Genomic DNA, 25,461 nt, shown 5'->3' on the forward strand with positions numbered 1-25,461 from the left:
ACCTAATGTCAGGGGTTTAAATGGAGAGAAAATGTTTTGAGAAACGATGTACAAATGCGCTTTACACAATTGATGTGTGTATGGAGTGGGATAACAGTTGTATGAGCCCCTAATAAAATGTTAAAAAAAAAAAATTATGAAGGTTGAACAATAAAAAAAAAAAAAAAAGAAACTGTTTTGAAAACGATGATGGCAACATGCATACAAATGCGTTTAATACAATTGATAGATAGTTAGAATGGTAAGAGCACTCAACAAAATGATTTTTATATATATATAAAAGAATAACATAAAATACATACGTTTTCTTGTCTACATAGTAGAACTGAGCTACATAGGGTTTTAACCTCTCCGGTGGTAATCCTGAGGGTGCCTCGCGATAAATGTTAACTGTCACAAGCCATAACCCGAGGCACCCTCGGGTTACACTGCAGAGAGGTCCCTTAACTGCGCCCCGGCCTAGCGGTGTGCTCTGTGTTTTCACGAAGCAGAACGTGGGGACCAGTGACCAGAGATGACATTTGGAAATGTCTGGGCCGAATAATACTTCAGGGAGCGGTGGGGAACCCCTGCGGAAATGGTATTAGACCACCAATACATTACTTGCAACTCCATTATTTGGCACCGACATGTCAGAATACAGATTTTCCCTGATTATGAACTTTTTTTCACTTCACAAACAATGGAGAATTGGGGTACAGAATTACTGACATAGTTAGACCGCCAGGGGGTTAGAAACTGACCTTGTGGAGTCATAACTGCCAGGCTTGTTTTTCAAGGTGCCCTTGGGTAGGTTTGAACTCCTAACCTTGTAGCTGTAGTCAAGCACTTAACTCTCTTCCCACCCAGGGACTCCTACACATTACCTTTTTAACTTGACATTTGTACAGGGTTACTTCATTCTTTTTGGTGGCTACTCCCTAGCCCTTTCTGCAGATGTATGGATTCATTCACAAGTTCCACCTTGATATGTACGTAGAGCTATGGACTACACCTAAGGAGCTACTAACCTCAAGGTGGCACTTCAAACTCACCAGCTGCCCCTCAGGAAAGAGACGAGGCTCTCTGCTCCCATGAAGACTTAGAGTCCCTGAAACCTGAAGAGTATTACCCTTTTTTCCCAGTGTTTTTGCTGTTATAAAAAGCTGCTGTGGTGAACATCTTGCCACACATCTTTATTCACACTTGCAAAAAAGGTTTTTAGGAAGATTCCTGGAAGTGAAATTTATGGGTCAAAGGCTATATGCAGATTAAATCTGTTGAACATTTGTCTAGCTGACCTTTAAAGAGACTATTTCTAACTTCAACTATAATATTTAAAAATACGTATTTCTTCATATGTGATTTTTCTTTCCCATGCTTGCTTGCTTTGACATGACATGCAAAAATATAGACCTTTCACCTTTTAATGGAAGGAGTAGGCAGAAAACATAGTTAAGTATAAAGCACATAGAAATCATTAGCAATGTCACCATGATAGGTAATGACAGATAAGACTTCTTTGTAGATCTACTTTGTTTATCTCAGTGTTCCTAGTGTAGGGTTTCGCTTGCCTTGAACCGTGAAGACCCCATGCCTACTTGCCCGCTCTGCCTGCTCTGTAAAACCTGGAAGACAAGCAGTCAGGGCTGCTCCCGTTTTGGGACTAAGTAGAATAAAGAACCTGGTCTGTAACCCCTAAAAAACAGTGATTCTTTACATTCCACTGCTGTAGTGAGTGCTTTCAGATGTTAGGAAACTTTGTTCTTGTGCTATTTCTACTACCTCTTTAGAAATGATTACGGATCGTAATGTTCATGGTGAATGTCGTCAAGCAAAAAATAGCCAGTGTTTCCATTCCCGAGTGAGTGCTCGGGTTATAACAGTCACGCATACATGGTAGAAGATTTAAACACTAGAGAGAAAACCCTCAAATAAGTACAGCTTAATTTTGTATAGTGCTCTGGTCTCACATTGGGCTGCTAACCGGAAAGTCACCAGTCTTTTTAACGAAAAAGATGAAGGTTTCTGCTCCTGTAAAGATTTTTAGCCTCAGAAACCCAAAGGGGTAATTCTACTCTGCCCTATGGGGTTGCTCTGACTTGGGATAAACTCACTGACAATGGGTTTGTTGTGTTCTTTTAAATAATTTACTCTTAAAATAGAAATTTAAGCATATTGCATCTCTACTAAATTTATTTTATAATACAGAAATCAATTTATGCTTAGAGTTATTACTACGAATCGGAGAATTTATCAAAAATACATTTTTATTTCTTTTTCAGAAATATCCTGTATTACCCTACTTGGTTTTAGTATTGAAACAATTCTTATTACAGAGGGACCTTAATGAAGTTTTTACAGGTGGAATTGGTTCTTATAGTCTCTTTTTAATGGCAGTCAGTTTCCTTCAGGTAAGTTATAATAGTATATTATGCTAGGTATACTAGAAAAAAAATTGAGAAACGTTTAAACCAAAATCTTAAGTGGAATGCTTTTCTTGGTCACTTATGGCTTTTCACCTTAACCTCAATAATTAAAAAATAATAAATTATTTTAAATAAATTATTATTGAATAATGTTTTTAAATGATTAAGAATTTTGCTTTTAATCCTCTTATGTTCTGATACTTTTGAGACTTTTCACTGCAGATTTTAACATGGAAAGGTGTGGTTTGCTTTTTGTAAATGTAAGTAATAGTATGAATTTCCCAAAATAAGAGAACAAGAAAGCAGCTAACCTTGAACTTAACCATCTGAACTAGAATTCTTAGTATCAAAAGCATATTTATGTGGGACAGTGTTGTCCACTGCCTGACCCAGGACTTCTCTTTGATGCACTGGGCTAAGAGCATGTCAGCATCCTGAGCAGCCACAAAATGCACCTGTAAAAATCCTCTCTACCAATTCATACCTCCCCTGGAGCTTTAATATTTTCTATGAAAACAGTACAGCCCTATTATTCTATTATCTGTTGTCTGTTTAGAAACTATTACCCCATTTCCTTTTGGCTGCTATACTTTGCAAAGCTAAAACAATATTGACTTAGGATGTTATTTATATCCCTCCCGCTATAATAATTTAGAAAAAATTTAATATGATTTCTTCCTTTTTTTTTCTTTTTTCTTCTTTTCTGTTTTAGTTACATCCCAGGGAAGATGCTTGCATTCCAAATACAAATTATGGTGTTCTCTTAATAGAATTTTTTGAATTATATGGACGGCACTTCAATTATTTAAAGACTGGCATTCGGATAAAAGATGGTGGTTCATATGTAGCCAAAGATGAAGTACAGAAAAATATGCTCGATGGCTACAGACCATCCATGCTTTATATTGAAGATCCTTTACAACCAGGTATTAAAATTAGGTAAATTGGTGGGCATGAAATGAGAGGGTGTTTTTAGTATTTTACTTTATTTTGAATGGAAATGCCTCACTCCCAGTAGAAGTAGAATCCACTCGACTCTTAAAAACAAACAATAGGCCTGCGTGGATTTGTGTGCATCTGCAGCATAAAGATTTCTTTTCTTCTCTCTCTATTTCCATTGCTCACAATTCTAACCAGTTGTCAGTGGGGGCTTTAGTGTGATCATTTGAAAACTCTCCCAAGTCATGAGCATGGCGACATAGTTCTGGATTCATGAGCAAAAGGACTCACAGAGATGTTTTTTCTTTTGAACCCTTTCTTTGCTCTTTATTTTTGTATAGTCTCCCTGCATCTTTACCAAATTGGTGCTGGCTTGAACGTGAAAAGGAAAAAGAAAAATCCCTTTCTTTATTTTCCTTCAGCTGCAGTATGGGCTCACGCCCAACAATAGCGGTGAGGGGGTGGAGGGCCAGGCAGTGTCTCCCTCTGTTGTACACAGGGTCCGGCCAACCCAACCCCTGAGAACGCACCTCTTTGCTTGCTTGTGTCTCAGTTTTTCCGCACGTTTTTTATTCTGATATAATTGTAAAAATTCTAGACTTTGCATGATTAGACTCCAATGTAAATGCTTTTAAATCATTTCCTTTAATGTATGAACTCGGAAAGGGAGGTGGGAGAAATGCTGGCTGTCTGGGGGCTCTTTGCTGGTTTATGGAGCTATCTTTTCACATGAACAGTTTTGTGTGTTCATTCGTCCAGGAAATACCCACCACGAGCCTGCTTTTACTATGCAGAGGCCTTTTACAGAGAACATTTAGGATTTTTCATGTGGGGCACTTACTTGGGTTTTGTTAGGTGCTGTCGAGTCGATTCTAACTCCTAGTGACCCCGTGTACAACAACAGAATGCTGTGGTTCTTCTTCTACTTGAACCTCGCACTGCAGCTTATTGTTGCTGCATTAACCCCATTATCAATCTGTCTCCTCCCGGGCCTTCTTTTTCACTGCCCTCCACTTTTCCAAACACAATGTCCTTCTTCGGGGACTGGTCTCTTCCGACAACATGTCCGAAGTACCTGAGAGGAAGTCTTACCATCCTGGTCTCTGAGGAACATTCTGGCTGTACTCCTTCCAAAACAGACCTAGTTGTTTTGGGGGCAGCCCATGGTACTTTCAGTATTCTTTACCAGCATAATAGTTCGCACACATCCATTTTTCTTTGGTGGTCTTTATTCAGTGTCCAACTTTCACATGCATATGAGGACACTGACAACACCATGGCCAGGGTCAGGCTCACCTTAGTCCTCAGAAGCACCTCCCTGCTTTTCAACACTTTGAAACAGCCTTGTACAGTAGATTTACCCAATACAATGTTTCCTTTGCTCTCTTGACTGCTGCGTCCAGGAGCATTGATTGTAGATCCAAGAAAGATGAAATCCTTGGCAACTTCCATCTGTTTTCCACTTATGATGATGTTACCTATTGGTACAGTTCTATGATTTTGGTCTTCTGTATATTAAGTTGTAGTCTATACTAAAGACTGCAATCCTTGATCTTCATCAGCAAGTACTTCAAGTTCTCCTTACTTTCAGCAAGCGAGGTTGTGTTACTGGTTGTTAATAAGCCTTCCTCCAGTCTCAATGCCTCAATAATCTTCTTCATTTAATTCAGCTTCTCTCACAGTATTTGTTCAGCATACAGATAAAGTTAGAGGATGCAAGCCTACACACACCTTTCCCAATTTAAAACCATGCAGTATTCCTTTGTTCTCGTTACAACTGCCTCTTGACCCACGTATAGTTTCTCCATGAGCCAATGAAGTGTTCTGGAATTCCCATTCTTCTCAAGCCTATCCATAGTTTGTTATGATCCACACAGTCAAATACCTTGGCATAGTCAATAAAACACAAGGATACATTTTCCTGGCATTCTCTGCTTTCAGCCAAGAGCCATCTGACATAGCAATGCTATCCCTTGCTCCACTTCCTTTCCTGAATCTGGCCTGAACCACTGGCTGCTCCCTATCAATGTACTGTTGTAACTGCTGTTGGTTGATCTTCAACAAAAATTTACTTGCATGTGATATTAATAATATTGTTCTATAATTTGAACATTCTGTTGAGTCACTTTTCTTTGGAATGGGTACAAATATGGATCTCTTCCAGTCAGTTGGCCAAGTAGCTATCTTCAAAATTTCCTGCGATAGCTAAGTAAGTGCTTCCCTGGCTGCATCAACTTGTTGAAACACTTCTGTTGGTATTCCTTCAATTCCTGGAGGCTTCTTTTTGGCAAATGCTTTGAGGGCAGCTTGAAATTTTTCCTTCAGAGCCATATTCTACCTCTTGAAATGATGGGAGTTGGAATGCCGACTAGTTATTTTTGGTACAGTGAACCCTCATTTATCGCGGTTAATCGGTTCTAGACCCTACCGTGATAAATGAAATTCCGTGAAGTAGGATTCCTTATGTGTAAATCAAATATTTTCGTAGTTAGAGCATAGAGGACATGAAAAAACACCCTTTAGTCACCATTACACTCGTATTACCCAATTTATTAAACGAAAAAGGGAAAATACAGTAAACATTTTGGATGTTACAATTATCATTTATTATTTATTATATTATTTATGGCATCAAGCGTGTACAGTATGAGCCAATCAGTGGCAGTAATGACAGAGCATGCACTGTTACGCAAAAACCGCGATAGAGTGAAGCCGCGGAAGTCGAAGCGGGAAGTGGCGAGGGTTCACTGTACGGTGACTCTGTGTATTCTCTCCGGCTAGAATCTTTTAATATTGCCACTTGAGACTTTAATTTTTTCTTGAGTTCTTTCAGTTTAAGGTGTGAGGATTGTGTGCTTCCTTTTGGTTTTCTAACTCTAGGTCTTGGCACATGTCATTATTATATTTTAGTTTGTCTTCGAGCCGCCCTTTGAATTGTTCTCTTCAGCCCTTATACTTCATTTCTTCCGTTTGCCGTACGTATTCTAAGATTAAGAGCAAGTTCCTGAGTCTCTTCTGACATCCATGTTTATCTTTTCATTCTTTCCTGCCCTTTTACTGACCTTTTGCTGTTTTCATGAACGATGATCTTGATGTCTTCCCACAGCTCAGCAAGTCTCCTGCCATTAGTGTGTAATGTAGCAAATCTGTTCTTGAGATGTTCTCTAAATTCACGTGTGATACTCAAGGTTGTATTTGGGCTCTCATGGACTTATTTTAATTTTCTTCAACTTCAACCTGAACTTACATATGAGCAGTTGATAGCCTGGTCCACACTTGGCTCCTGACCTCGTTTTAGCCTCTGACATTGAGTTTCTCTGTTTTCTTCCCACAGATGTAGTCAGTATGATTTTTGTGTGTTCTCTCAGGAGAAGTCTACTTGTATAGTGGACCATTGCTTCTATTGCTGAGAAAGCAGTATTTGCAGTGAAGAAGTCATTGGTCTGGCAAAATGATATCATGCGATCTCCAGCTTCATTTCTGTCACCAGGTCCAGATGATCTGACCACTGTTCCTTCTTCTTTGTTTCCAACTTTTACATTCCCTTAGCCGGGGATTATCAATAATTTTCAATGCATCTTGATTGCCTGTTTGATCAATTTAAGACTGAAGACGTCGATAGAATTCTTCAATTTCTACATTACTGGCTTTCATGATTGATGCATGAATTTGAATAGTAGTTGTATTGATTGGATTTCATTGTATGTAAATAGATATTATCCTCTCACAGACAGCATTGTACTTCAAGATAGCTCCTGAAATGTCTTGTTGGGTTTTTTTTCCTGTTTTTCTTTCTTTTTTTAAAAAAAAATTAATTAATTTATTTTATTTTATTTTTTTGTATTTTTTTAACATTTTATTAGGGGCTCATACAACTGTTATCCCAATCCATACACACATCAATTGTGTAAAGTGTATTTGTACATTGTTTCTCAAAACATTTTCTCTCCATTTAAACCCCCGACATTAGGTCCTCATTTTTCCCCTCCCTCCCCGCTCCCCCCTCCCTCATGAGCCCTTGATAGTTTATAAATGGATATTTTGGAAATGTCTTGTTTTTCTAGGAGCTCACAACTTGGTGGAAACAATATCTATGTAGTGAATAGTAAGACCAAAAAAAAAAAGAGTTTTGTAATTCATATTGGTTTTACTCTTAGGAGAGAACAGGCAGTTATTTGTTTATATATAGGATCATTCCTAGTGGGTCAGAATACATTTTAGGCAACTTTTATGCCATAATAAAATACTGCATGATAGAAACTCAAAGACTGGAGACCGATGGGACAGCTGAAAGTCCAGTCTTTAGATGCAGCTCTTACAGGGATATTTATCACCTCTGCTGAAGGCTGAATTTTCATCTTACAAATGAAGACAGTTCATGCACATTTCGTCCAAGTTAAGCACTTGGTTAAGCGCTGTTTAAAGCTTACTTTAAAAAAAGAAAATTATTAGCTTTTGTTTGTTAGGAGACTATTTTATATGTACATTTCTTTTAAGGTAATGACGTTGGAAGGAGTTCATACGGGGCCATGCAAGTGAAACAGGCTTTTGATTATGCCTACGTTGTGCTGAGCCATGCTGTGTCACCAATAGCGAAGTACTATCCCAACAATGAAACGGAGAGGTAAAGTGTCAGCTAAATTCAGCCTATTGTGTCAAGACTGGTTGTGGCTTTTGATCGTCAAATTAATGTTGCCCCTCCCCCTCTTGTTTTCAACATGCAGCATATTAGGTAGGATAATTAGAGTAACGGACGAAGTTGCCACATACAGAGATTGGATATCAAAGCAGTGGGGCTTGCAGAATAGGCCTGCCCCTTCGTGCCATGGTAAGATTTTGACCATTTAATTGATTGCCCGAGTATTAGAGGCTTTCTATATTGTGTGTGTTTAATGGGAAGAAACGTTTTCCAATCTTTTGCCACTCTTTCAGGAAATGGTGTTACCTTGATAGTAGATACTCAGCAGTTAGATAAATGTAATAATAATCTGTCTGAAGAAAATGAAGCCCTTGGAAAATGTAGAAGTAAACCTTCGGAATCTCTTAGTAAACACTCTTCAAACTCTTCATCAGGTCCAGTGTCTTCCTCTTCTGCCACACAGTCCAGCTCTAGTGATGTCGTAAGTATTGAAAGCACAACTTTCTAAACCTTTAAGTTCAGGAGTTCGGTTGCTGGGTCAACTCTGCCGAGAGGCGTTCTTGGGCTTTCTGGTTTTTGCTAAACGTTATTAATTTGGTTATTTTTAAGACTGTACATGTCAAACCGTATACCAATTCAATAGTTTTTACTATGTATAGCTTTTTTTCTTAGATAAATTGCTTTGGTTGTAGTCTTTTTTTAGTTTTATTGAGATAAGATTCACATATCATATACTTCCATAGTTCAGCTGTCTTTTAAAAGAAAGTTGTACATATACATCACCACAATCAGTTCTAGTACATCCTTCCCCTCCTGTCTTCATTATTTGCTCCCCAGTTACGCTCTATCTCTTCCCCTCTCCTGTCTCCAATAAGCTGCCATGTCAGTCATTGTCTATATACATACATGCACCTCTTCTGTGCTTCATAAACTGGGAACCATACCGAAAACAAAATAAAAAGAAAACCATTTGTGTGTGTGTATTTAAAAGAAGAAAGAAAAGACCCCGGGTAATACTAAAATAAGCCAGAGAGTAAACCTCTGTGGAGAAACAAGCAAGGAATATTTAAACCTAGAACAAATCCAGTATGGGTCATGAGGAGATCAAATGACCATGTATCATATTATCTTGTAGTGCCATCCACCATAATCAAGTTTACAATCATCTGTTTCATAAGGCTATTCACATCCCTTTACTGTGGCCAGAAGAGATCTGCTGGAGGCTTAATCTGACTAGATCCTCTGCAGATGGATTTTGGGCTCCCACTGTCTTCCATAGCCTTCTATAAATTGGTGTACACAATTTAAATTTTGATATCTTTCCCTCTATAGTATTTGGATTTTGTTATTTGCCATTTTTGGAGATCACACAGGCTGGTGTGCTTCTTTCATGTGGACTTAGTTGATGCCTTATAACCTTTTAAGACCACAGGTGCTATTGTTTTTAGTAGCTGGGCACCATCTAATCTCTTCCCCACAATTTGCTGTAGACTTATATCTTCAGTGATCTTTTCATGAGGTGAATATTAAGCAGGTCCATCTCATAAGAAATAAATGTTCTTGAATTGGGGCTAGAAATAAGTAGGAACTCCTATGAAATTTTAATAGCATTACTTTCCCCTACTATTTTATTATGAAAATATTCAAACATACAGCAAAGGCGAAAGAATTTTAATGAACATCCATGTACCCATCATTTGGTTCCACCATTAATGTTTAACTTGCTTCTCTGGTTATCTCTTCTTCATTTTATTCTTTGACACATTTTAAAGTAAATCACACACATCAGTACCTCTCTAAAATACCACAGCTTGTCTTAGCTAGAGCTTAATAACTGTAGTTTTACTTTTGATATAAAATTGACATGTGAGGAAATAGATAAATCTTTACATCACCAAATTTTATCAGATGTGTATATGTGTGTGATTCAAAGCCCTAACAAGACAAAATATTACTACAGAAAGCTCTTTGATGATCCTTGTCAAGCCCCAGTCTCACTCTGAGGGACATGTATTGTTATTCTGTTCAAATGCTATAGATTAATTTGGTTTGTTCCATAATTTTATATAAATGGAATCATGTAGCATGTGTTTTTTTTTTAAGTATGTGTGCTTTTGTGGAAACCTTTTAACACTCAAAGTAGTGAGCTTTCTAATTGAACTTTTTTTTAATTGATATAATTCACATAAAATTTGCTATTTTTAAGTGTAAAATTTAGTTATTTTTAATATGTTCACAATGCAGCCACCATCACTATCGAACCGCAGAGCATTTCTACTCCCACCCCCACCAGAAAACCTTATACCTGTTAGCAGTCCCTCTCAACCCAACTCCCTCCCACCCCCTGGTAACCAATAATCTAATTCCTATCTTTGTCCTGATTGGTTTATAATTGGCAATTACATCTACAGTAACATTTATTCATCAACCTAATTTGAGTTGACTTAATTGAGATCTAAAATGAATCTTGACTTCAGTAAGTGTATGACAAGAAGTAATCCAAATACATAAGCAGCACAATTATATGTTGTTCAAAATGATCATGAATCATTACAGACTCATAAATCCTCAGATGCAGTTTCCTTTTGTGCCTTTTTTGTTCCCAGAGCAGTGCTATGGAGAATAGACTGCTGAGCTAGATGTTGCCAGTACAGTGGCCAGAAGCAGATCTGGCCTCAAAGGAGGATTAGGAACTAAGAGTTTGTGATTCAGAAATGCAAAGTAGGGTAGGAGAGCAAATGGTGGACACCTGAGAAGTAGCATCGTCATGGCCCTCAGCAGTCTAAAACAGATGGGGGCTCAGCCATTTTCTCTGGGACACCCATCTCCCACACTGGTTAGACCACTGATTTGTAATCACAAGTTCTCAGAGATTGAGCCTCTTGTACCATTTATTTTGGGTTCAAGTAAAGGCATTTAACCAGGAACTAGGACATCGTTCTTGACCATGTTTCTTGCATTAAACCACGGTTCAATTTATGGCACTAAAAATGGAAATACACATGGACATTACGAGCTCCTTCAAGATTGACAAACAAGCTCCGATGAGGGCAGTGGATTTGACAATGAACTGATGCACCCTGACAAAATGAGTCACTTTAAATGTTTAGGGGAACATTTTTATTCCGCAGTTGCCTCAGTGTGCTTCCTTTAACTTCCAAATGTTTAAAACTTAATCCAGAGAGTGCTTAGCTGAGATTGTTTTCCACTCTTAATATTGAATATCTAGAGTATTAATATACTACTTTATAACTCGTGTCACTTGTGTTAGGATTCTGATGCGACACCATGCAAAACCCCGAAACAGCTGCTCTGCCGTCCATCCACTGGGAACCGAGTGGGATCACAAGATGTGTCCTCAGAGTCCTCTCAGGCAGTTGGGAGAATGCAGAGCACCCAAACCACTAGCACAGCCAACAGCACCAACAAATCTCAGGTGTGTGGATTTTGTATTTTAACTGTCAGCATTTAATGTAAAACATTTAGGCTTTCTCATGTAAATAATTTAAAGGCTCTATTTTAAGGAAACTAGGTTAAAAACAAACCTATTTTACTTTAAGAGTTCCAAAGCATAACAGTATTTTCAGTGAGGATCATATCAAACACTGTTGTAACATAGCCGATGCCCCAACCAGCAGGCCTTTTTACAGATTCAGAATCAAGCTATAGAAAGGCTTCAGTCATTCATGAAGTAGACTCACGTGATGCTTTTGTATTAGTTCATAACACTCGTGTATCCCTGGAGATAACATGCCCTTTTTCTGTTTTATTACTCAGTACTTAACTGCCTGTGAGGAAGTGATCAGGTCAGCCATGGTCACTTGATTAGCATTAGCTTTGATGTTGAAAAGCTACAGAGATCATGTAGTCTACGTTTTTCGGGTATCTGAGATTGTTATATCACCAGGAGAAATTAGTGGGAATGGGAGAAAGAAGCCAATTTGATAGAGGGCTCTGGCCTAAGGTTACCCCACCCTCTCAGAGCACAGTGCGGAACATAGGCAAATGCCTCTTTCTTGGCAGTAGAGATAAATCTCATGTCTGATTTGACTTGGAGAATCCACTTTACCTATATAACCTTAGTTGTATACACCAAACCCAAACTCATTTAGAAATAGCATTTAGAGTGACAGGGCTAATAAGAGACAGGTGGAAGGAGAAAGCTCCGGGAACAGGTCATCAGCTGATGACCCACCTGCACAGCCCACCCACGAGCTGTACCTTCCAAAGGGGCCCTTTATTGTGTGGCATGTCGCCTGGTAGATTCCTTAAGAAAACGTTCACGTATTCGGCTTTTTAAGATTTCCATGCAAGCATAATGTGGAAGTATTAGCGCTCAAAAGAATGAGCCTCATTTATCTTAGAAGATGTATTTGATCATTCATTGGTCAGTAGTTTAACTTCCTATTCAGCATATTCCCGGTTTCGAAAGTTCCCTTGAATTCTTCTGAGTGGTTTGCTTCATCTGCCATACCGAGGTCTGTTTGACTCTTTGTCTTTTCTGCAGCATGGATCAGCAAGACTCTTTCGTTCTTCCAGCAAAGGCTTCCAAGGCTCAGCTCAAACAAGCCATGGCTCCTTGATGACCAACAAAGCACATCAAGGCAAATCGAATAATCAGTACTACCATGGCAAGAAGAGGAAACACAAGCGGGACGCCCCCCTCTCCGACCTTTGTAGATAGTCAGCGCTCTATAACGGACTGTTTTCTGTGTACAATGAGCTCATGCTCAGGACAGTTGGATAGGGACTCCTGGGAGACATTCAGGAGCCTTACACTGTTCAGATGTTGATTTAGCAACTGCGTTTTTTCCCAGCTCGCCACAGAATGGATCATGAAGACTGGCAACTGCAAACGTGAAAAGCAAGCAGAAAAAGGGGGTGGGTGGGTAGGGAAAGGCTGCTCATTTGATAAATCATATGCTACAACAGGGTCATTTTAAGATTTTAAGCTTGAATGTAAAATAAATATATTTCTCATTGGCTATATGCAGAGTTATAGGGGATAGTACTCGGTGTGGGTAGAGTGATAGAAACAGAAGTTTCAGAGAATGGGATGGGGAAGGAAAAAAAAGTATATAATAGGAAGTCCAGAGTCCAAAGAAGGAAGTGGTCTGTGCATGTTTTTGTTTTGTTTTAATATTTTTGCATATATTTACCATTTTATTGTGTGTGTGTGTGTGTGTGTATAAAGAGAGAGAGAGAAAACCATATAGGAAATTGATATTTGTAATAGTGGATTTGTTAATACTTTTTCATAACATTACTGTTTAAACTGTCAACAGATTTTTCTCAGGATTAGTTTGAAAAATAATCTGAAATTTCATCTTAATATCTATATATGAGAAAATGATTGGCATTGGAATGATTTGCTAGAACCCTTGTGAACTGCTGCAAAACATTTTTTCTCTCTCTAAAGAAAGGGTTTATGGTGGCAAATGACATTTATTTTATTTTGTAAAACCAAAAGTACGTGTACTTTTGTGCAAACACTGAAAAACCCCTCCAGTCATCTGAGAATTGACTTACAACTGTTTTCTATAGTGCTGTTGTCTCGGGCAATTGGGCAAGTACAGGACTTTGTATTTGTTTACTTTGCAGTCTTTTTTTTTTTCTTCCTTATATATAAACAAAAAAACAAACAAATGAAAAAACCCAGACAAAATGCCCCAAGTCTTGTCCCCTTCTTGTTGCAGTGAAATCTCGACTTTCCCAGAGGTTTGCATGCTGGCTCCTCTGAACCTGTGTGCTGAGTGTGCTTGCTCGCCTCATCTTTTATTCATTTTAAAACTCATGCTTAACTACTGTGGGAGAGAATAACTGTAACCAACTTTAATTAAATCATACTTAGAAAAGCTATTTTCTTATACTTTTGTTTTTGATATTGTTTATCGTTAAAAATTAAATGGTCTTTGATAATGGATCCATTTTGTATTGCCTTATTAAGACCAAATACTACTTGTCATCTCATTCTTTATCCTCTCTTTTCATGGAATTATCACCTTGAATTAAAACTTTTTTAAAACATTGGTTTGTTGCAATCATACTGTAAATTTTGGTCATGGCCAGCTTTGAGTGCAAATGGGATATATAATTGTTATTCATCACATGTTGAGTGTGAAATTCAGGTGGAAATATTTGATATAGTAGAATGTAAGTGACATTTCAGAAATGCTACCTTTTCAAGGTGAAAGCTCATGTTTAGTATTAGCATTTGTGGCTCTGTTAAATATAGCCATTTTTTTTAGATGAAATTAATATATACAGACAGCCACACATATATATTTCTTTATTTTACTATTAGCTTTTAGGAATTTCTTTTATATATGAAATAATAAGACCAATCAGACCATTAATGGACACTTCGTGCAGTTTTTTACAAAGAAAATAATGCTCAAGTAAGACCAAAACTGACATCATCACTGAAACTAACATTTTAAGTATGTTCGTATTTTAACTCATTGAAAACTGTGTTCTAAACCCGGAAACTCATACTACTTGTGTAAACTGTGGAGTATTTTAAATGTGATGTTATTTTGACAGTGTGTTAAATTTTAGGGTCACCGTTTTCTTCAGATCCCAATTTTTATCAAGATGTCCAGCTTTTGTTTTTGAAACTGGTTTGTCAAGACATGTTATGCATAATCACAGTATTTATTTTCTAGTCCTATTGTGAATGTGTAGACTGATGTTTACTGCTAAGGGAACAATTATTTATGAAATAATATTAAATCCAGTATTAGCTGCCTATTGCAGATACTTAATACTTGCAGAAATCCATGTTACATTGGCCACACTGAAGTTCTTTTTTAAGGATCACCCTCATTGTGGAAAGTAAATGTACTCTTAGGGTGTGCATATTAGTGTTCCAATAAGCATGTGATTTATATTAAGGTGGTGGTAGCGGGAAGATAATCTTGATTCCATTCGGAATCTTAGGTTTCGTAAATTTATTGGGAAAATAATTTTTCCTGTACCGTTGATGTTTCTTTTTGGTAAACAGTATCTTTCTAAAAGAAAAAGCATGAAGGATAAATTGAGGTGTGTACATTTCCTCAAATGACCAGCATTGTATTCGTGAATACTGTGTATCTTGCTATGAACAGTGGAAGCTGTTCATTTTTCAATTTGAAGTAAAATACTTTCAAGAACTTTTAGTTTGCCTGCTCATTTGTTTTGTACATTTCATCTCTATATTTAACTTGTCTTATTTCTTTTTTTGAGTTTCAATACTTTTTATAAAGCTTTGGTGATTATATCAGAAATGTGTCATTTAACTATAGCCCACCCATTTCCATAAATCATAACTTTCCTTTGCTAGAATTTATCGAATAGGATTTTGTAAATGCCGCCTCACTGGTGGCATTTCTTTGGCAGTAATGTATGTGTTCCTGGTCATTGTCAAGCAAGATATCATTTATTTTTAATTACTAGTTTTTATAGGTACTGATGGATCAGAGATGTGCCAATACAAAACTTGATTATATTTTCATGATGAGAATAGTTGAATTTTCCCCCTCTAATTTTAAGGCTCTGATTAAGGTGCCTGTTTTCAGTATCTTTGTTTTGTTTTATGTAGATGATGTTGCATTTAGGTTTCAAATCTAGCTTTGACCTATGAGATCTACTCTTTTTCATGTGTTTGCCCTCCAGTCTATTCAACAGTCAATCATCCATTTTAAATGTTTTCCTTTTGCTTGGATTTTTAACCTCAATGGTTAGCTATTTAAATTGGCTCTAGATATTCTGAACGAAGTCTTCACAGAGTAAAAGTGATGAGTGGGGAACATTTTCCAGGTATTTCCTTGAGGGAGTCTTTTCATTCCCTATGATTCCTTCTTTCCTCCCCATGCACTCGTAAGTTTGAGGCGTGTTTGCCCACCTGGTGGACTGGTGTTTGGGGTGTCCAGCCCGCAGCAGGGTCGTGAGAGAGTGCTGCCATGCGAACGGTATGACTCGATTGATGTGTTTTAAAGACCTCTGCAGTGATCAGGATGTCATTTTAGAGGTTACTCCTTATGAATCACTGTTCTCAGGTATTATTGATCCTTTTCTGATATTTTAATTATTCATTAATACACTTCAATTGCATTTTGATATTGATCTATAATTAGAAATCAATTCCTTCAATTATATCATGCTATTGATTTTTTTTTTTTTAGTATTCCAGTCACTAAGTGGGAATGACTATAAGAATTGGTTGCTTCTCAATTAACTTCTCACAATTCCATGGTGAATTATAGGGGGGGGAAATGTCATTCCTAACGTTGCTGTGATATAAACATTGAAATGTTAAAATTAATGATCAAAAGATTTATTTTTATTAATCTTACTATCCTAACTTATTAAGTTGTTTTAGTTAGTGAAAAGCAGTATCTCAAAGTACTCTGTGAGCAGAATGCTCCATAAGTGGCTTCATTACATTTAATTGATAAAAATTTGTGTATTAGCATCACTCTTTAGAGTAATTATTATCACAGATTTATGTAAATAATTCCTTGGTGGTGGTTTCTTCATCCTGCCTCAGCTTCTAAAACTTCAGGATGTAAGCTGGTCTGCCATTTTGTCCTCGCGTGCATGAACGAACTACATGCGTTTTCATGAGAGAACCAATTTTCACTTACTACTTTATATTTAATGTGACTATGAACCAAGCCAGATGTGACTGGAAATTATTGGTATGGTGCACAAATTTGACATAGCCCAGCAGCCCTTTTTTAAAAAACAAATAAGTTTTTCTTTCTTCTTTTTTAAGTTCTGTTGATATATATCTTACATATTTTTCTTTACATACCTTACAGTTGAATAGTACAAGCATATTAAAAAGAGTTGTGCAGTCATTACATCAATTTTAGGACATTTTCTTTTTTCTCAAAGAAGTATTTAAAATATTTTTCTTGACAATCTTCTTGTGAGCTTTCTTGACATCACATCTTAAAGCAGCAAGTTTTTCATCAGGGAGAATAAGCTAAAAGATATGTAAAAATGGAAAATTACTTAGAGATTCTGGATAAATCTGATTTCATTGGTATCCAGAATTAAATATTTAAGAATAACTTTTAGTTAATAAACTGATAAATGTTTGTTTTACTCTATGCCAGTTTTTAAGAAGTATATGCTTTTTATAATTTCTATGTATGTTTTATTAAGTTTAACCTCGTTTGTGGTCTAATAGCCGAAGGAGGTGGAGAAGGGAGATCCAATAGCATGTATCCTTATGTCACTACTGCTTCAAGTACCTCCTGAGTTAGTACTGAGACATTTTAGCCACATTAATAAGAGTAGATTACAGTGTGGAAATCAGATACTCAATTTGCATATTTCAGTGAAAGCTTTTATTGCTATTTGTACATCATCTTTATTTTTCACATTTTAACTTAAGTCCTTTAGGTTCTCTGTCCTGGATACTTTTCATTTTATCAGCTTTCACTTGGCCTGAGAAGAGGAAAGGTCTCTACTGAGTATAGAGTTACGTGTTTACGAGTGTTGTTATAGCTTAAAGATCCTACTTAAACATAATACAGATAGCACCAATGATAGATTACCAAGTAAAACTAGCTAGTTTCTTCCTGAAGGGTGGAATGGTGGAATAAGGGAGAGGAGCGGGAAGTCAAGAACAGTCTTGACAGCTGAGTGATGTGATCAGTACCTGTCTTCTGTGGCCCAGCCAATTCAACTTTTAAAGAGAGTGAGATTACATATTACCAGCCACACGCTTTGGATTTAAACTTATTTTTATATTTTAAATTGGGTGTGGTAATTGATAGTTATTCCTTAAAATAATTGTATTATTGTATTTTGGACTTGTTAAAAGTGTCAGAATCTTCACACTTTTCTGACTACTAAAGACATCCGCTGTTACAGGCAAAAAGAGGTGGCTATGAGTGTACTTTTTCTGGATTTAAAATCCTGATTACTGAAAACATTTTAAATGAAATATCCTATAGGTCCATGTCTAGAAAGTGTGATGAAACCCGGGCTTATTTTAAACAAGCTTTACATTTATTTCTCTCCGATTAGCACTCTCTTCTGTATTAAGAAATGTGGTGGACTCCTGTGAGTTGCTGGAGGTTTGAATAATCCTGAAAGCTGTCCACTCTTGTTACTTTTTCAGGGGTTATAAGGCATTTGCTAGGCCAAAAGATTTAATGCGAATGATTTATGAGATCTTGACAGTCTCTAAGGTCCTATACATTAAGAATATGTTATGGGCACAAGTTATGAATATGATGGATGAATTGCTCATCTGGAAGCTTTTTAAAGCTAACAACTATTTCTTCAAAGATATCGATTGTAATCTCCAGTTCACCACAGGCTTTGAGCTTTAACATCAAAACCTTGATATAATCTTTTTATGTAAAACTTGAAAGGCTAGTTTCTTGTTTGTATGAATTTATCTTCCAATTCTAAAGATAGCTCTGGTTAGACTAGTGGGGAGTTTTCTTATGCTGGATTTCCAGCCTTTCACATGCTAGCAGTGAAATGGGGGATGCTTTAGAATATCGTTTTCCTCCGACTCACAGACAATTCTATCAGTTGGCCTTCCCACAGTCATGGAAACTAACTCACTAGGATTTGGTCATTTGCAAATACTAATCACACTATTACCTTCTTTAATGTAAGGGTTTCTGCTCCTTACACTAAGAAACTGAAGTGTTCTACCACCTGTGAGATGAAGGAGAGTTTACACAGGCAGAATATTGAAAATTATGCTCCCTCTTTTGGTTTGCACTGGCAGCTGTCTGAGTGATAATGGAATAAACAGTAATTTGCACTTAGATAATCACTGGATTTAGGATGAAGAATTGCTCAGGAGTATATAGACAACTGGCTATTCAACAAGACTGCCTACCCTAACCTGGTTTCTTCTCACTTCTTAAACATAAATCTGAAATTCTCTTTCAAAAAACAAGGGTATAATCCTATTAAATTGTATCTCTGAAGTTCTCAAGTGGTGAATAGAGAGATTCAATGGAATATATACAGAACACTTTTGTCCATCTATTTGGTGAGTTAATTTCAAAAGTAATCTATAGATATGTCTATTGTGAAGAACTGTCAATATTAAGTATACAAATAGGTAGACCTAGTCCTTCTTCAGGTGTATTCCTACCTAGCTCTTGGAGCTAACCCTACTTTAAACTTAGAAACCACCCTCCTTAAGAATAGCCTGGTTATCAGACAGAGAAGACTACAGATTAAAATGATAAATCTAACTTGAGTGATTCAAACTTTGTCATTTGATACTCCCTTTTGAGTTTGATCTGGTTTTTAATATTTTCTGTGGGTCCTCCCCCCATATTGGGCTTTGTCTCTGTTGTATAAGCTGTCATTGCTGGCAGCTTTCTTGACTCTCTGTTATGTATTTTTCTATCTTTCCTGGTATATGAAACCCAGGATGGGTGAATCTGTGGCGACAATAACTAGAAAAAGGGTTCCTGACAGGAGAGGTGGGGGAAGGGCTGGGGAGGAGGGAGCTGATACCAAGGAATTCAAGAAGGAAGAAAAAAATGTTTTGAAAATGATTGTCATAGTGATTGTATAGCACTGCTTGATATGATTGAGCTCTGAAATGGAATGATAGCTAGATTAGCTCCTAATAAAATTATTTTGGGGGAAAATCCTTCTAAGTTTAATTCGAATACATTTACATGCATGCATGTAAGTATGCAGGATCTTTTACACAAACAGGATCTGGAAACTGTCATAGTCTGCAAGTCTCCCACCACAGAGACCTTTCCCTATCAGTACACAGAGAGATGTATTTTATTTCTCTTTAGTATGGTGAGTTTTACTTGCACGTTGCTAAATAAACTTATGCAAGTCATTGTTCGGGGCTGTCGAGTGCATTCGGACTCATGAGGACCCTGAGTGCAGCAGTGCGAAGCACTGCTAGGTCCTCACTGTTACTATGCTGGAGCCTATTGTTACAGCCGCTGTGCCATCCCCCCTCGTAGAGTGTCCCGTATTTTCACTGGCCCTTTATGTTACCCAGCATTATATCTTTTTCCAGGGGCTGGCCTCTCCTGATGTTCAAAATGTGTGCTTCTAAGGAAGAGTCTGGCCGCACTTCTTCCAAGACGAATCTGTTTGTTGTAGCCATCCACAGTTCAAGGTTCTTCACCAACATCGTAAGTCACGTACATCAATTCTGTGGTCTTCCTTATGCATTGCCTAGCTTTCACATGCATATGAGGCAATTGGAATACCCTGCCTTGGATCAGACGCACCTTCAAAGTGACATCCTTGCTCTTCGACACTTGAAAGAGGTCTTGTGCAGCAGACTTGCCCACTGCATTTGATTTCTTCTGAAGTTTCCATGAACACTGATTATGGATCCACGCAAAATGAAAGCCTGGATAACTTTAAGATTCTTCTCTATCATGATGTTGTCTTCACGTTGTCCAGTGGTGAGGATTTTGGATTTCTATACACTGAGCTGTAATCCATAATGAAGGCTGCAGTGTTTGTGTTTTCCTCAGCAGTGCTTAAAGTCTAATTTCACGGTGTGTCATCTGCACATTGCAGGTTGTTAAACTTTCCTTCAACGCTGATGCTGTGTTCTCCATGTAGATTATTTGCTCACCATACAGATGATTAAATATGGTGAAAGGATACAACCCTGACACACACACCTGATTCTAAACCACATGGTGATCGCTTGATCTTTATGAGCGCATTGAAGTGTTCTGGAATTCTCATTCTTCTCACTACTGTCCAGTTTGTTAGGAACAAATGCCTTTCCATAGTCAGTAAAGCACCAAGTAGATGCTTTCCTGGTATTCTCTCCTACCAGCCAAGAGCCATCTGACATCAGCACTGAAATACAACATGCCGTATTGTCTTCTGCACCTGACTTGAATTTCTGCCAGCTCCTTGTCAATGCAATTTTCCTCATTGGGTTGGGTCATCTTTCTTTGGAAGAAGCACAAATATGGACCTCTTCCAGTCAGTTGGTCATGGAGCTGTCTTCTAAATTTCTTTGCATAGACAAATGGGTGCTTCAGCATTGCATCAGTTTGCTGAAACATTTCCATTAAAATTCTGTCAATTTCTGGATCCTTGGTTTTCACTAATGCTTTTAGTACAGCATGGATTATGTGTTAGGTTGGATTCTCTAGTGCCCCTGCCGTTACCTAGGAGTGTTAGTTGATACAATCCCCAGGCATCTCCAACTTCTTCCTTCTGTACCATTTGTTCTTGATCGTGCTGCCTCTTGAAATGGTTGAACATCAACCAGTTCTTTTTGATAGTGACTGCTTATTCCTTCTTTTGTGGGTCATTTATTTGTGATTTCCAAGTGAACAGTATTTGTCAAATATGTTTCTGCTTCACGCCTCAAAGTTTTGCTTCAGGACCTCCCTCCTCTTTGGGTGGTTCCTGCACTGTTTAATATTTTGCCCATAAAAGCTTTCAATATTGCAACTCAAGGTCTGAATTTTTTCCTTCAGTTCTTTCAACTTGAGATATGCTACTTATGTTCTTCCTGTTTGGCATTATCACTCCATGCCTTTGCACATTTCATTTTACTTTGTCTTCTTGAGTTACCCTTTGAAATGTTCTGTTCAGCTCTTTTACTTCATCATTTATCTCATTTGCTCTCAGAAGTGTATAGTCAAGAGCAAGTTTCAGAGTCTCTTCTGAAATAGATTTTCCTTTTTCTGGCTTTTTTTCATGTATTATGTTCTTGATGTAACCCTACAGCTTGTCAGGTTTGGGGTCATTATTGTTCAGTGTGTTAACTCAGTTCTTGAGATGGTCTCAGGTGTGATATATTCAAGGTTGTATTTTGGCTCTAGTGGGTCTGGGTTTATTTTCTTTAACTTCAACCTGAACTTACATATGAGCAATTGATGATCTATGTACAGTCATCTCCTGGTCTCATTTTGGCAGCTAATACTAAGCTTTTCCCCCAGATGTCTATTTTAATCCTGTAGATTCCATCCAGTCTCTGTGTGTAGTGGCTCTTTATGTTGAAAAATTACATTTGCAATGATATCCTTGATTTGCAAAAATATCTCTTTCAGCTTAGACATAGTAACATGGAAGCATGCTAATGAAACATGTAAAGATTGTCAACAACTTTTAGTTGGCTTTTATCTGACATACTTTTTAAAAAAAATCATTTTATTAGGGGCTCATACAACTCTTATCCCAATCCATACACACATCAATTGTGTAAAGCGCATTTGTACATTCATTGCCCTCATCATTCTCAAAACATTTCCTTTCCACTTAAACCCCCGGCATTAGGTCCTCATTTTCCCCCCTCCCTCCCTCATGAGCCCTTGACAGTTTATAAATTGTTATTTTTTCATATCTTGCCCTGTCCGATGTCTCCCATCACCCACTTTTCTGTTGTCCGTCCCCCAGGGAGGAGGTCACATATAGTTCCTTGTAATCGGTTCCCTCTTTCCTACCCACTCTCCCTCTACCCTCCCTGTTTCGCCACTCACATCACTGGCCTTGTAGGGATCATCTGCCCGGGATTCCCTGTATTTTCAGTTCCTATCTGTACCAGTGTACATCCTCTGGTCTAACCTATCTGACATACTTTTATAAAAAAGACCTAACACCTAATTTTCTTAAACAATGAAAAAATAAATGTAGGCAACCTCCTTAATTTCTAATATTGAAGAAAAAAGTGGTCACCTGTCTATTTTCTTAACCCTGGAGAAAAGATAGCCCACTGGTCTTTAATGTCACACTCGCCTTGCTGTGTGGTACCAAAGGAATATATTAATATACACACCCTAAACTGCTCGGCTGCAAAAGACCTCTTTGTAGAATTAAAAACCAAAGATGTCACTTTGTTTCAAGCCATGGGATTTTTCAGTAGCCTCGTATACATGTGGAATCCGGACGACAAAAAGAGGAGGTTGTTACAGTTGGATTATAGTGTTGATGAAGGCTATTGAGAGCACCGTGGACTATCAGAAGAACAAGCAAGTCTGTCTTGGAAGAAATAGAATGCTTCTAAAAAGGGAGGCCAGCAAGACTTCCTCTTGTGTACTTGGACAGGAGGGCCTGTCCCGGGTGAAGGGTACCCTGCGGGGTAGAGAAACCCTCAATGAGAAGGATTGGCACAGCGATGGCAACAATGGACGCAAGCACAGCAACAACCGTGCATGTGGCAGATGATGGAGCAGTATTCTGTTCTGCTCTGTATAGCTTCCTTATGAGTCAGAGCAGATGGAATTGATTCAGTCGCACCTAACAACACATTTCTTCTCACTGAGAGAAACAGATGAAATTAAGATTTTTGTCAGCTCTGTATAGCTTCTTTATGACTCAAAGCAGATGGAATTGATTCAGCCGCACCTAACATTTCTTCTCACTGAGAGAAAAGATGAAATTAAGATTTTTGTCAGCTACCACTGACCTTGACCCTAGGTATAGGGAACCTCCACCAAGTTCAAGTTGTGGTTAAGCCTTCCTACTGAGACTGCTAATTAAAGGTCTAAATATTTAAATTCTGACCATCCACCTAGCATTTTAATGGTTGAGTCTGAATTATGCTTCTAAAACGCTTTTTAAAGGAACCCTGATGACACTGTCAGGTAGGATTTGGAATGCTAACTGCACAGTGCTTGGTTCAAATTCATCAGGCACTCTAAGGGAGAAAGATGAGGCAATAGCTGCTCCCCAAAAGATTTACAGTCTCATAAACCCTCCATAGGGTTTCTCTGAGTCAAAAATGACTCGGGGTGGGGTCTTTGTTTTCTGTTCCCATTTGTAATGTTATGAGGCCTTCCTTGTGTGCCTTGCTGTGACTGCCCTACAATAAACAAACCAACTGCATGCCTGTGAAACCTATGCACTACATTCGATTAATTTTCTATGGAAAATCCTACAACACGTGGGTGTGTGCACATAATCTTTTGGACCAATTTTCCCAAATTTCCTGGGACAAGTTTATCATAATAAGTACAGCTATGGAAGACAGTGAATGCCCAAAATACATTTACCAGAAATAGGCCTTTGGTGATTTTCCTCTAGCCATAATCGGAATAATTGGAATAACCTGGTTATTAGACGGGGAGTATTGGAGAGACACCTATAGTAGATTAAAATGATCAATCTGACATGAATGGTTAAAACCTTGTCACTTGATCTCCCTTGTGATACACTTTGTGCTTGATCTTGTTTTTAATATTTTTCTGTGGTTTTTTTCCCCCATATTGGGGTTTGTCTCTGATGTATTTTTTCATTGTTGGTAGCCTTCTTGATTCTAATGTGTTTTTCTTTATTTTTTGGTATATGAACCCAGGGGGAACCGATTACAAGGATCTACATATAACCTCCTCCCTGGGTGATGGACAACAGAAAAATGGGTGAAGGGAGACATCGGACAGGGGAAGATATGACAAAATAATAATTTATAAATTATCAAGGGTTCATGAGGGAGTGGGAGCGGGGAGGGAGGGGGAAAAATGAGGAGCTGATGCCAGGGCTTAGGTGGAGAGCAAATGTTTTGAGAATGATGAGGGGAATGAATGTACAAATGTGCTTTACCCAATTGATGTATGTATGGATTGTGATAAGAGTTGTATGAGCCCCTAATAAAACGATTTTAAAAATGCAGGATAGGTGAGGCTGTAGGGACAACAAGTAAAGTAAGGGTTGCTGGCGGGCACAGTGTGGCAGGGGGTTGGGGTACGGGGCAGCTGACATCAAGGAGTTTAAGAAAGAAGAAAATGTTTTGGAATTGATTGTACAACATTGCTTGATATGACTGAACAATGGATGATGGATGACATCTGGCTTAGCTCTTAATAAAATGGTGTGGGGGAAAAAAGAAAAATAATAAATGTGGGGTTGAGTTACTTTACCTCAAGATGTTAGGAATTTTCCTTGGTCTCTAAAATAATCCATGAAGTAGTTGAGCCCCATTAACAAAATCGAAGGACTGTACTATTGAGTGGCAACTCGTCAGGAAGCCCACTTGGGTAAGGACTGACAATGAGTACGTTGTTGACTGATGCAACAATGACGTGGAACCTTCATAGCCTTTCCTGAGAACAGCTCCCCATGATGCCCTTTATCCTGTAGTGTCCAATTCCTCTGAGTGTGTCTTTTATCCCATTAAGCCTCATAACCTCAAAGAAGCACAGTTTGTGAGTTTGGGATGTTCCGGTGATTGTACAAACTTAACTGAGAAGTAGACCACTGCCAGGAGGGGCGTCTGTTGTCAAACTGAGGAAGGTGGAGAGTGGAGAGCAGGATCTCTGCTTTCTAGAATTAGCTTTGTGCCGACTCTTACTCACAAAATTATTTGTTAAAGGGGCTTCTATGTAGATCTCACTTTCAAGCTATCCTGTTTGAAACCCCCAGTCGCTCCCTGCAAGAAACACAGAGCTTTCTACTCCCATAACGATGCAACAATTGCAGATGCAGGAGAAGCTCCGAATAGCTTCATGAAGTGAGACTTCTTCCCAATGCTTTATGACAGAAACACAGGCATCTCCAGAAAGG

General features: G+C 38.1%; 1 protein-coding gene across 2 annotated transcripts in view; it reads left to right on the plus strand.

Moving 5' to 3' along the window:
* TENT4B (terminal nucleotidyltransferase 4B) overlaps positions 1–12,864 on the plus strand; it is a 68,308-nt gene extending 55,444 nt beyond the window's left edge. Inside the window, exons 6-12 of one of the 2 annotated variants that reach the window (XM_004704682.3) lie at positions 2,265–2,393; positions 3,121–3,334; positions 7,845–7,971; positions 8,072–8,175; positions 8,280–8,467; positions 11,258–11,422; positions 12,494–12,864. In XM_004704682.3, coding sequence (XP_004704739.2) covers positions 2,265–2,393; positions 3,121–3,334; positions 7,845–7,971; positions 8,072–8,175; positions 8,280–8,467; positions 11,258–11,422; positions 12,494–12,670 — 1,104 coding nt within the window. In that variant the 3' untranslated portion in view covers positions 12,671–12,864. The remainder of the gene's footprint in view (positions 1–2,264; positions 2,394–3,120; positions 3,335–7,844; positions 7,972–8,071; positions 8,176–8,279; positions 8,468–11,257; positions 11,423–12,493) is intronic. The other variant, XM_045293724.1, reaches the window with a different exon arrangement.
* Positions 12,865–25,461: the final 12,597 nt, after the last annotated feature.

This window comes from Echinops telfairi, unplaced genomic scaffold (genome assembly GCF_000313985.2).
Source record: "Echinops telfairi isolate 266 unplaced genomic scaffold, ASM31398v2 ScPeMD7_2291;HRSCAF=2852, whole genome shotgun sequence".
Lineage (NCBI taxonomy): Eukaryota > Metazoa > Chordata > Mammalia > Afrosoricida > Tenrecidae > Echinops > Echinops telfairi.